Genomic DNA, 13,640 nt, shown 5'->3' on the forward strand with positions numbered 1-13,640 from the left:
AAAATATGTAATAAATTTATTGGAAAAATGTGTAACAAGGGGTCTACATGATTGCCAATAGTGTAAATAAATGAAATTAAATAATAGATTGTCAAAGACAGGAAGTGCATTGAATGTCTTGTCAAGGAAGTTAGCTGTCATGCAATCGCTTCTTGTTTTTATCCCACACATCTGCTTACAGTTTACTACTGTAGTAGTAGTAGTAGAAAAAAAACAAGTGTAGAAATAGGATTGGCTATTTCCTCTAGTTCTTGTGTTCCAATTCAATGTTTCAGTTTACATTTGGCATTGAATGCAGACTTACTGTTGTGTGTAGTGGTTTTCTTAAGATTATTTAGTTGAAAGAGTATTTTAAGCATTGAGTTTCTAGGTAGGCCTACTCAATGAAAAAGATTTCTTAACGTTACAAACTTTCCCAAATGAGTTGGAGAGACTTTAGAACTTTCATATCTACTACTAAAACTAAGTATGAAACTACATTTTATAGTTAGTGTAGATCTTTTTGACCCCAGCCTTATTTCTTTTATTAACAAAAGTAAGGCGGAGAGTCTCCAATAAGATTTTACCCTTATCTGAACTCTTCATTTTTTAACTTTGAATCTCATCTGAATATGATGACAATTTCTGTTTTTGATATGCAAAAGAAATTTGAACTACACTAAATCACTCTTCACCATCATAATCATCATCAGTATTAGAAAAAAAGGATATACACTTACATAGTTTGCCATTATTTTACAAAGTAACATATTCCTACATACATATCATATAGCAATACTCATAAAGTAGAGTTCAATTACATGATGTTTGATGATTCCAACATCCAGGCCGACATTTTAAACTCTCTTAATTTGCCGATATCACGATCCATCAGTTTCCTTGCTGTCAAAAAGTAAAAAATAATACCTGGATATAGTACTAGTGATTTTCCTAATTTAATTGAACTTTAAATGTATCTTTTACAAATTAAACTACTTTTAAACTTTTCATCTGATAGGTGGTTGTAATTTATACACACATGCAGTATTTATTTGTATTTGTGCAGTGAGACAAATTTGCAAAGCTTTTTTTTTCATTGTGAAATAATAATATTAATAATAATAATAATATTAAACCTATCAATCTGTAAATTATTCTAGTAAATAGAGTGTTACAATATGAACTATGATTGTATTAAATAATTTAGAGTTATTGTATTAATTTGACCTATTTGATAACAGGTTGTTATGTGGTGTCCCGTCCGGTACTTATAAGAAACTTAAATAATAGCATGGGGTCAGTTTAAGTTCAGTTTTGTATGTAAACATAAAAGGTCAAAACTTTGTTTAATTAACTCTAAATTTCATGCAATTTCAGCATTTTAAATTGGTTTACATGAGCAAAGCAGTTTTGTTTTAAGAGGAGGGTGAGGTGTCAAAGTGATGATATGAGTGTAGGGTGAGGTGTCAAAGTAATGATATGAGTGTAGGGTGAGATGTCAAAGTAATGATATGAGTGTAGAGTGATGGTGTCTAAGTAATGATATGAGTGTAGGGTGAGGTGTCAAAGTAATGATATGAGTGTAGGGTGATGGTGTCAAAGTAATGATATGAGTGTAGAGTGATGGTGTCTAAGTAATGATATGAGTGTAGGGTGATGGTGTCAAAGTAATGATATGAGTGTAGAGTGATGGTGTCTAAGTAATGATATGAGTGTAGGGTGATGGTGTCTAAGTAATGATATCAGTGTAGAGTGATGGTGTCTAAGTAATGATATGAGTGTAGGGTGATGGTGTCAAAGTAATGATATGAGTGTAGAGTGATGGTGTCTAAGTAATGATATGAGTGTAGGGTGATGGTGTCTAAGTAATGATATGAGTGTAGGGTGATGGTGTCAAAGTAATGATATGAGTGTAGGGTGATGGTGTCAAAGTAATGATATGAGTGTAGGGTGATGGTGTCAAAGTAATGATATGAGTGTAGGGTGATGGTGTCAAAGTGATGATATGAGTGTAGGGTGATGGTGTCAAAGTAATGATATGAGTGTAGGGTGATGGTGTCAAAGTGATGATATGAGTGTAGGGTGATGGTGTCAAAGTAATGATATGAGTGTAGGGTGATGGTGTCAAAGTAATGATATGAGTGTAGAGTGATGGTGTCTAAGTAATGATATGAGTGTAGGGTGATGGTGTCAAAGTAATGATATGAGTGTAGAGTGATGGTGTCTAAGTAATGATATGAGTGTAGGGTGATGGTGTCTAAGTAATGATATCAGTGTAGAGTGATGGTGTCTAAGTAATGATATGAGTGTAGGGTGATGGTGTCAAAGTAATGATATGAGTGTAGAGTGATGGTGTCTAAGTAATGATATGAGTGTAGGGTGATGGTGTCAAAGTAATGATATGAGTGTAGAGTGATGGTGTCTAAGTAATGATATGAGTGTAGGGTGATGGTGTCTAAGTAATGATATGAGTGTAGGGTGAGATGTCAAAGTAATGATATGAGTGTAGGATTTAGGAGGCTTAAAAGAGTAGTAATGACTAATAGGAAAAATTCTACAGAAGGTGGTTTTTTTAAGAATATGATCAGTATGCATGGGATCAAGAGTGAACTGAATGGGGTGAAGGGGGCGGGGTGATGGGGGCGGGGTGATGGGGGCGGGGTTTGTGGAAGCAGGATCAAAGAAGGTACATCTTGCTGTGAAGTCTTTTTGAATATTGTTCAATGGTGATATAGTGTATAGTAAACAATGTATAAAACACTTAATAATGTATACTGATTGGACAGGTATTTTAACGCATGTTTTCATTGTGTTCATTTGTCATTAATAAACAAAACACTTAATCATGATAAATTGAAATTCTGCCCTTGCCCTACATAACTATGCTTATAAATTTATGATATATTTTATTTATTTATCTACTGTAGTAAGCATTGCATATAAGTGATTTCCTTAAACTAGGTTGTTGACACGAACTATATACAGAAACCCCTCCATGAGTTTCTGTTTATTTAATTTTTAATTTCAATTTATTTATTGAACATGATTGTTAATATAATCCTTCCATTAGGTATCCCAATGAAAGCGCACAGAGGGGTATCACTTTTGAAATATTGACGAAATTCGAAAAAGTAGTATGACTTTGATGTTAAATAAATCATATTCAATCTTAATTAATACTTACAAAATTTATATTGTTTGAAAGTACTTGTTTTAATCTTTGTATAAGTGTGTTTATAATTAAAATTAATGAATTAGTTGCCGAGAAAATGCGATTTTAAAACGGTTCTAAAATCCCGTCGAGCCGATTTCCGCGCGTTGAAAACCTCATCGGAAAATACCCATCAGTTTTCAAAACACGATCGCACGATTACCATTGGAGCTAGCGGATTAATTTTTGTTGTATGTTATCAGGCTTTAAATAAGCTTTAATTTGATACGAAAATCGTCTTCTATAAATAGGTTTTTCGTAACGAAAAGTCAATTTTTGTGACAAAAATCCAATTTTGATTCACCGTTTATGGAAAAATATTATGGATTTTGGTATTAAATTATAGCTAAATCTACATTGAAATCGATAAAACATAGTTTACAAACGTATTGTGCATGGTAATTGAGCGAACTACATTTTAAAATGGTGCATGAGGCGTAAATCCCGTTCAAAATTTTAAAGATCCAACCATTATAATCCGGTGAATATTGTAGTGAGTAAAATATTGTACTCTAAAATACGCGCGTGTTTGTTGTGGCGTTTTCCGTTAAGTACATTAATGCACCCTATCAGCGAATGGTACGTTCCATATTTTGAACACGTTGTTTAGTTTTCCTCGCTCGAGTTCGACCGGCTCGACGCGAGATGTGTGACAGCAGCGATGTCGGAGATTGACATGTCCTTTTCCGTCGTAGAATATCTGGTTTTACACATTAATTTAACAACTTAAAATTGATGTAATGTGCGGAAGATTTATTATGCAAGTATACAATGCAAATGCGTTAGGTTAAAATGTACCGAGGAAATTTATTAAGCTAATTTACCAACGTTACATTTGACTCTGTATACGGCGGCCGAAAGTCATTAACTGCGACCGAAATACTTTAACGGAGCGACTACTGATCGCGAGTAAGCCGTGACTTGGCCTAAACTTTAGCTCCGTATTTCAATTTAATAACGTAATAATACGAAAAGAAAACAATTTTTATAATGTTATATATACTATTCAGGTAAACAATTAATTGTTTTAATTAACATTGATTATTTTAAATGAGTTTATTTTGACCCATATTGTGCGTTTGCCTTAAAAGAGCATATCTTACTTAGCTTAGATTTGGTGTCATAATCATATGGGCCTAAAATCTTGTTTTACGTATTCAAAAGTTATATATAATAGTATTTATGATTGAAATTATAAATATAAAGTATATTAAAATATTCTAATAATTATACTTACCGAAAATTAGTGTAAAAGAAAGGAAACAGTACACACCGTTTTTAACATACTTTTTCATTTTTTCTTTTTATAATTTTAAATTTCACCATTAAAAAAAATTTTTTTTTTCATATACACATCTAAAATATATTTATTAATGAAATATACACTACATTCTAACAAGTACAAAAAAAATTAAATGAATTAGTACAGTAGTTCAAAAGTTACAGATCATTGAAAAATTGCAGTTTTTTCATTTTTTAGGGAATTCCAGCAAAAATGGGCGTTAAATGCTTTCCTACCACTTTGCGGACCAATAATTTAAAAAATAGGTTTCGTTGAGGCTCCAAAAAAAATAGAGTTGTACAACTCTGTGATATCTATAGGTTTAACAAAATTCAAAACTTTTAACTAATTATTGTAAAAGTTATAACCTTTTAAAAATGCTTCCAATTTCAACTGCAAAAAACACCATTTTTAGGCAAAAAATCGTATATTTTTTTACCACTTTAAATAACCATAACTTTAGAACGGGTAATCGGATTTCAATCATTTAAATCGCAAAATGCTAATTACATTAAGTTCTTTATGGTTAACTGAAAGAAAATGTAAAAAAATTAATCTGAATTTTTTCATTGGGATACCTACTTCCATACAATTTTTTTTAATTCAGTTATTTAATAACAATATATGATACAAATATTAATACATTTCTGGTTGAAAATATAGCCTTAAAACTAATTTAAAATATGCAGAATTAGAAGTATGCATGATTAATTAAATAAATCTTATAAGTACAAATATCATGCTGTATAGTAATATTTATTGAAGCTACACCTTTACAACAGTGGCACACATTCATACACGGTGCGTTCTTAAAATAAATATATAGACAACAAGCAGATACAAAAATGATAATTAATATTGGTAGTAATAATATGAATAATTAATTATTTAAAATAAATAATGAGTAACCATACATATTCATTAGTATGACTATGAATAAATAATGAATTATTCATACATATTCATGTTTGTAATGAATCATTCATAATTCATCAATAAATTTTAATTGACTACTAATAATTGCTATTAATTGTCTGATTACAATTAGGTACCAATCTTCTGTGCATAATTATATAATTTAGACCATCTGTCTCAAAATGTTGCACACTTTATAAGACTGTTGAGTGATGGCAAAGAATATAAATTTTAGGGGGTACTACATTTCAAAATTTTCAAGACAATTATATTTATTAAATGTTTGATGTTTAGATGATACAAGTGATAGAATTAGAACTACATACAGTATTAAGTAAACAAGGTTCAAGCCAAGAATCGATACGTATGTCTGCTAGCTATAGGCAACGCATGTGAACTTGCTCATAATAAGGTCAAATGATATTATTATGTAAATTGTCCTCTATTTCCATAATACCAAACCAGGAAGGTGACTTGATTGCCTCAGTATAACTGAAATGTACATTTCTTATGGTGGTGGTATTTTGATACACATGATTAATATTATACTAAATTAATATTTAAAGGTAATCGTATAATAAACTATAGAATATGAATTATTTGATAGATAGTAGGTAGCCCAATGTCCAAGTAAGTAACTTCATTCACTGGAATAGTGTATCTCAATAAAGACTATTTGTACATTGCAAGTTACTTTGCCAGGACATTAGTGTTTATCCCAGTAATTTCCCCAGACTATTGTAATACTAATTCACTTGTATAATGCACAGCCTAAGCAGAATTCACTCTTCAAAATTGAAGTACACTGTAGTTTTCCCTCAGTATATCTTAGACTAAATGAACGTAATAAATGTTTGATGGATCAATTGTTTCATTAATCGATTTAGAATCATCGTACTCCACCCAATGAGTAATGTATACAGGGATATTGATGTTGTTTAGTAATATGTGGAAACGGGAACATTAGCATTTTTTGTAGACAGTCTGTGCGGTTACTGACCTAAGTTCACGATTTCATAAGATTCAAAGTAAAAGCTAGAAAGGTATACAGAATAAAAAGATAAATATTTTATAAGCTTAGAGGACATTGACATTATTATTATTGACAGTATTTGGTTTTATTAATATACTGTAGTTTGGTAGTGGTTTGATGAAAGTAGTGAAAGGAAATGTTTAGTTATTAAATTTTTTCGTTTCTGCTTCATATATTTAGGTGAACGACCAGAGGTATTTATCTGTGTTTCGCTTCGTCTTAAATTTTAGGTCATAGAGGAGAGAAGGAATAGCTACAGCCATACATATAGACGACAGTGGTTAATGACCTTCATTTATTTCATACTGTAATAGTGTAAGGTTCACTATAGTTTACTAAACCAGGTGGTGAAAACAAAATACTTATCCAATACAGTAGTTAATATGTAGTTGTATCATCAATACAAATTGCCTCTTTGGTTGAATTCAACCAGTATAAAATCATTCTTGGCATAAACCCTAATTTTGTAAATAACAAACTATATACCGGCATGTATTTGTTTTGAACAAAGGAATTGTTTGGTATTTTATTATTGGAATGAAACATGAATATTGAAATCTTCTTATACTTAGGCCCTGTTTCTGCTGCCAACTAAATACCGTATATTATACGGTATTTTTTGAATACTGCGCTCATAAAAAATATACCGTATTTTGTATACCGTATTTTCCCCACAAAATTTGTGGATAAAATACGGTATTTACAAATTTATACCGTATTTTTTGTACCCGTTTCTGCTGCCAATAAAAAATACCATATTTTTTTTTACATGACAAAAGGTCACCATTCGTGTTTTTATTTTCTGTCGCTGTCAGCTGCTTTACACACGTGTATAGATATATTCGGCGAAAATGTGGAGCGAAGACGTCACAGTTTTACTAAATAAATGTGTGTGGGGAAGCTAAAATGTCTGGCCACCTAAAAGGTAATAAAAGGGACAACCACATTTATAAAGACATTTCTAAAAAAATAAAGCAGGAGTATGGAATAGACTTGTCTCCAAAGCAAGTAAACTCAAAGCTGAAGAGCCTGCGAAAGCAGTACAACATTGCAAAATACAATAACTCGGGGAGGAAACGAATTAATTGTCCCCATTACGATGTTTTCTGTGCTCTCACAACATCTCTATCACTAGGGCTAGGCTGTTGAAAGTGAGACGTAAAACTTCCTTTATTGCGACTTTTAATTATCGATCAAATAAATGAATGGCAATTTGGGTAAAAAAGATGAAATTTAACACGACCACCCAAGAAGTATTGTTAGCAGAAACGGGGTACTAAAAAATACGGTATAAAAAATACCGTATTTTATACCGTATTTTTATACCGTATTTTGAGCAGTTGCAGCAGAAACAGGCCCTTATACTGGTCTGGATGTTTACTAAGGTGTGTTGCTATACTGCTGATAAGTATCTGTATAGCGGACGTTATTAGGGACTTTTTGGTTTGCGATGACCTAGCCTAGGACTTTTGTAAAGTAGGCCTTACACCATTCGTCTTAAGTCTGTAAAATTGATTTCAACTATTTTTGCAAGGTTCAAATAATAATGGTTGTTTTACATATTGCCTAATACAATGTTTTGAAGAGCTTTACATACAAAAATGATCCATAAAATATAACAAAAAAAAAAAAAGAAGCATGTGTGATTTGTTTACAGTCATAATTTTGCTTTGTAGTGGATTGGGTGTGTACACTTTATGGTTTGGATTTTGTCCAATACTGTGATGAAATTTCAAGATGTAAACACATCTATTTTTAAATAGTCAAAATTACACAACTAAATGGAATCAAAATGTAACCATTTATGGTAAATTTGTAACTTTGTAGAGTGATTGTTTACATTTGTATGGATTGAGATTTGTGTATTGATATATTTACTACACTCACTGTAGCCGTTGCCAAAAACATGGGGAGTGAGTGATGTGACATTTTTTTATACAAATAACTAGTAAATCATTAATGTTGACAAGCATATAGTTTTATTTTAGCATACATTTTGTTTATTTTCCTTGCCAATTTTGAAATTTCCTATTCATAAAGACCTCGTAATATTTTATTATAATATTGTAAAATTTGTTATTAAAAATGTTTGTTTTTGATCCAGACTTCTTTTGTGAATTAGTAAAAGCGTGTTAAGTTCTACCAGTCATTGTGTAGAATCTTAGCCACAAAGTAAGAACCATTGTATGCAAATAAGTGGTTAGAAGCATCGACCAATCAGTTGTCATAGAAGCCTGCAGCTTATTTTGGATCCAACTAGTTGTCATCAACTGAACACCTGATATTTTTACCTGCCTATTAATTTGCGTGGCATTTTTTTTGTCTGCTGACATGTGAAGTTCTATTTTGAATTGATTTAATTAGAAGTGCTCTTGCATTTGATTTGTAATCAGTATACTAATATTTGGTCACAAGGTACTGTAGAATTCAACCTGATGATAATTGATATTTATGGAAACTTGATCAGGTCTATGATAAAAATAGATTTATCATTCCATGTTGTACATTGTTATTATTGTACCAAGTACTACTGTAATAATAATATTGCACATTTAACTGTTTTTAGAATTTGAAAGCCATTGTAATGTATGTATTATATCATGAAGCATTTCAATGAGTAGAAATCCACTGTAGTTTATTGTCCTGATTAATTGATCAAACAATTATGAATTTAAAATAATACATATTAACCAACTTCTTAATTCAAGACAAGACTGAACAAGTTATTGTTTGAACTGTCAATAAACTTTACTAGTTTGTTATGAAAACAATTCCCTCTCTACAAAAATGGAATAACCTTGAATTTTTAATGAGGCTTTATTCAACACTTTGTATAATTGGCTTAACTTTTCTTTACTCTATTGTTGTGAAGTAACACCAACCAATCAGATTATGGTATTGGATAGTGAACAACCAATCAGAAAGCTTGAGTATGACTTGGTACCTAAGAGCATGGCTAGAATAAATGATTATAAGTTTAGTTTTTCTTGATGATGATTGTGATTTGTCTGATGATGTTATTATTGTCTGGTTTTTATTAACCAATAGAAAAACACAACACAAGACAAATACTACAATATAGTTGTTTTGGAAATCCCAAGTTAATTTTAAAAGGAAGGTATTCCCACAAGACAACTCACTTATGATTCTACCTTTGGAATGAACAAATGCTTCAGAAACTTTGAGCTGATGTACAACTTTGGATTTTTATTCTATATAACAGTCATATGACAAGAACTACTGAACTGTCATTGAGTAAAACAAAAAGACTTTTAATTTATCTATTTGATGTCTTGGCCTTTGGATGTTTTAACATTTAAATGTTTCCATTTGGCGTTTCATGATCCATTTGTAGAATTACCATGGATGCTGATCGTATTTTAAGAGATATTGTTGTAATCATGAATGTTTGTGGTGTCATGTTTACAGAACGTCGAGGACGATACCGATCGGAAGGCGATGCTCCAATGGAAGAGGATGCTTTACCTTTACCAGATGTGGTTACATTTCGAGAACGGGCAAACTCGGCACCGACGAGGTCATCACGAATGATTGCTGTCGGTCGAGAGTTGAGAAGGATCTCTGATGAAATTCAAATGTCTTTTGAAACATTACAGGTTAGTACATAAAGTTTTTAGTTGTAATAATGCACCAAAAAAAACCAAAAAAAAACATGACAATAAGGGAAGATTTTAATGTCCAAAGTTTTCTTAAACCTGCAAATAATTGAACATTTGTAATAGTTATTGTTGTCATGAAATGTAATTTCCCAGGCTATTTTGGGTATTGGAAGTCAATATATTTCACAATTTAATTTTGTGATTTTGTCAAATTTACAGATATTTATACTCATCTATATCTCCTGTAAGTTATTTTTCTTGTATTTAAATTTTTGGTATGAAAAAATTGTTTTTGTGGTTATTAAAATGTCTTATTCAAATTAGAAGAATTGCTGCAGAAATAATAATTACAGGTTTTTTTTTTTCATATATTTGTATTAGATTTTATAATAGTTCACCAAAATATTTAATATCATTACAACTGTAATGAGATTTAACAAAGCAATGCAGGTCTTGTTAGAACTATACAGCTATAATATTCTATATATATTAAATTGTGTCGAATAAACAACAAAAGCAAAACTAAGAAGTAGTGCGATAACATCATTAGATTCATTGCTCATTTAATATGATAGCAAGTGTTTGAATTATTATTATTATTGTAAACACACATTTTAGGTACATCTTTTAATAGTCACAATGAAAAAAAACCATTATAAACATCATTAATTTAAAAAAAATGCAAATGGCCTATAAGTAGTATTTAAATAGCTAGTGGAAAGATTGTTATAACTTGCTATTAAACAGAACAAACAAACATTTAGTCATCAAGGAGAACCTAATACCAAAAATAAAAACTTAGTAAAGTGCATTTTGGATTAAACAAACCTAACTAATCGTTGGTGTGCTACTATTATTATGTTTCTAATAAATACTTTAAAAAAAATAATGCACTTTTATTTATTTATTTTCCTTTATTTAATATGTCCATGAAATAGTTCTCTGTATTTCTTAATATCTCCTTGAGTATTACTATGCAAACGTGCGTGATCCTGTTGGTATTCTTTGTGATGACACCAAAGGGCACCTTTAGTTTAATAGTATACATGCTGTTGGATCAACCACCACTAATAATAGATCTATCCGGTGTGGTATCTAATTTTGTTCTTTGGTGGATCCTGTATTACCATTTAATACCCCTGTGTAGACAATACCCCTACTTAAGGACACTAGTGTACATACAGTCAGGCCTAAAGTCATTCAAATATTTTTACAGTCTTCTTATAATACATTCATTTACGTTCAGAAATATCAAGTGTCAAGCAGTATCAGCTTTAATCACAGATTTATGCTTGGCGATTATTACAGAAAAAAAATAACTAGAAAAAAACAAATATTCAGTATTCATTAATAGTCAAATTGATATAGATATATAAATACTCAAGTAAACATAGCAAAGATTCATTTATTTTGCTCTACTACTGTAACATTGACTGTATTTATCGTTTAATTTATTTCCCCCAAAGGCAAATAAAGCTTATTAAGGAGTCAGTCTTACTTCTTGTATTTCATATACTTTGCATGTCCTGCTCCTCGCTACACATGCTTATGGTTATTGCCAGACACAACCACAGCTCACAGACACAATACAACAAGTCCGGACACGCAAGTTTTTTTAATACTGAAACATGTTTAAAATTCCACTCTCATGAGTGATTCGTGATTCTCGTATTTATGACACGATACTGTGTTTCACCTGTAGTCGTTATCCAGGGTAGTTTAATAGTCATCATTTTTTAGGTCCCTGGATTTGTCTTTATTACGTTTTCCTATCACTAACAGTTGGATTGTAGAGTTGAAGATTAGACAGAACTTGAATGACGATAAAGATGCAGTAATAATAATGATTAAATATAAATGAAAAATAACAGATTATAATCTATGATCGGCGTAATAAAAAAATGTGATGTTTAAATGGCTGTGTGTGCTACCTGTTTTAAAAATGTTTTTTTCATGCATTCAGTGTTTTAAAAAAGGTATTTGTTTTTAGAAATTAGCTCCATTTAAAATATTCAAAATAAATAGTTCCTTTTGGTTTGTTCATACTGTCCTACAGTGTCAACAAATTATTTGTTCATCACTTTTATTTGTTTTTAAAATTATTATGTAGCCTTAATGATAGCCCTAATGTGGTGTTATGCTATATTGTGTCTTATATTCACCATTATGAATGAAATTTGAGAAAAAGCATCAATGCTTTGTGTAAGAATGTACGTGGAATATGGAAGTTGAAACTTTAAATACATTGATACAGTTAAATGATATTCTGCCTGATTAGATCTTAATCATTGGTGTATAAGATTAGATCATTGAGGTGTATAAAGCTGTTTTGTCATGCTTTCCATAATTCAGTAATAGCATAATAAAAATCAAGCCCAGTCAAGATTTGTTTCCCACAAAAGCAACAAAATCGGCATGATTTGTGCTAATTAGGCCTATTTACCATCACTTCTTGTACTATTCACTAGCAAAAAAGGTCGTTCATGGCTGAAAAAACTATTCAATAAAAGATTGTCGTTGATTGGAGACTTAAATTAACTCTGTTGGGTACTTCTGCATGATTCACCTGTATATTTGCATTACAGTTACATTATCACCTATTTTCAATGTTTATTGTCCATATTTGTTGTCATGGGTGTTTGTTTTATTGAGTTTTAAACAATTTGTAATGACCTATCTAAATTCAAATTGGGATTATCAATAATAATAGTACCATTGTGTTGGTAAAAACTAGACCTCCAACTATCACTGGCCTACTTAAAACAATACTTGCCCTACATAATAGTTCAGTTATTGATTTTGTTGTTTTCAGTTCATCTGTATTGTAAAGAAAGCATCACTAGTCATTTTTATAATGAAATTTAAAAATCAAATTTTGAAATTAAGTTAAGTGGTTAAATGTAAAGAAGCAAATTTAATTTCATAAAAAAAAATGATGGAATATAGTAAAGATGTTATTTAATTTGTTTCATATCTTTTCCTGAGGCACACGTTTCAATGCCATCTGTTAAATTAAATTAAAGCATGCAACATGAATGTGTGATAATATTATACCCAATCACAAGATTTAGAATGTTAAATATATTTTTAGCAAGTGCTAATAGATTAATATAATAATAAATTTATAGTACACCCTTTTAATCTGTCCCTTACTTTCTAAATACATTTAGTACCAACATAACCAATTGATGATTTTTAAATTAAAATATTCCTTCTTCATAATGGCAATTGGTTACAATTTTCCATGACAAAATTGACTCAATGTAAGTATTTGGACTGAGCATAATTTTAACGTGAACCAGGATATTTTCTGTTTGCGCAGGTTGTAAACTCTACTAATGATGCCATAGGCATTGAAAGTGAGCAGTCTGCATGTCTATCGGCTGACAATTGTGTAACAGTCATTTCCTCTGTTCTTTGTTTATAAAAAAAACCTTTTCCATCACGCTAATGGCCACAAATTAGATAGTCGTGGACTATTGACCATGCACTGTTCCTCTTTCGTATTTAAACGTGACAGCTTTTTTTTCTTTTTCTCTTTCATCATTCGATTTAACATTATCCATCATGTTTATATAGAGATATAGTCACTGTTGTCAA

At 30.7% G+C, this 13,640-nt stretch overlaps 1 protein-coding gene across 1 annotated transcript in view; it reads left to right on the forward strand.

Moving 5' to 3' along the window:
- Positions 1-13,640, forward strand: part of LOC140060877 (uncharacterized) — a 33,214-nt gene that overhangs the window by 15,276 nt on the left and 4,298 nt on the right. Inside the window, exon 3 of the mRNA XM_072107238.1 lies at positions 9,850-10,037. Coding sequence (XP_071963339.1) covers positions 9,850-10,037 — 188 coding nt within the window. The remainder of the gene's footprint in view (positions 1-9,849; positions 10,038-13,640) is intronic.

The sequence above is a fragment of the Antedon mediterranea genome, chromosome 10 (genome assembly GCF_964355755.1).
Source record: "Antedon mediterranea chromosome 10, ecAntMedi1.1, whole genome shotgun sequence".
Classification (NCBI taxonomy): Eukaryota; Metazoa; Echinodermata; class Crinoidea; order Comatulida; family Antedonidae; genus Antedon; species Antedon mediterranea.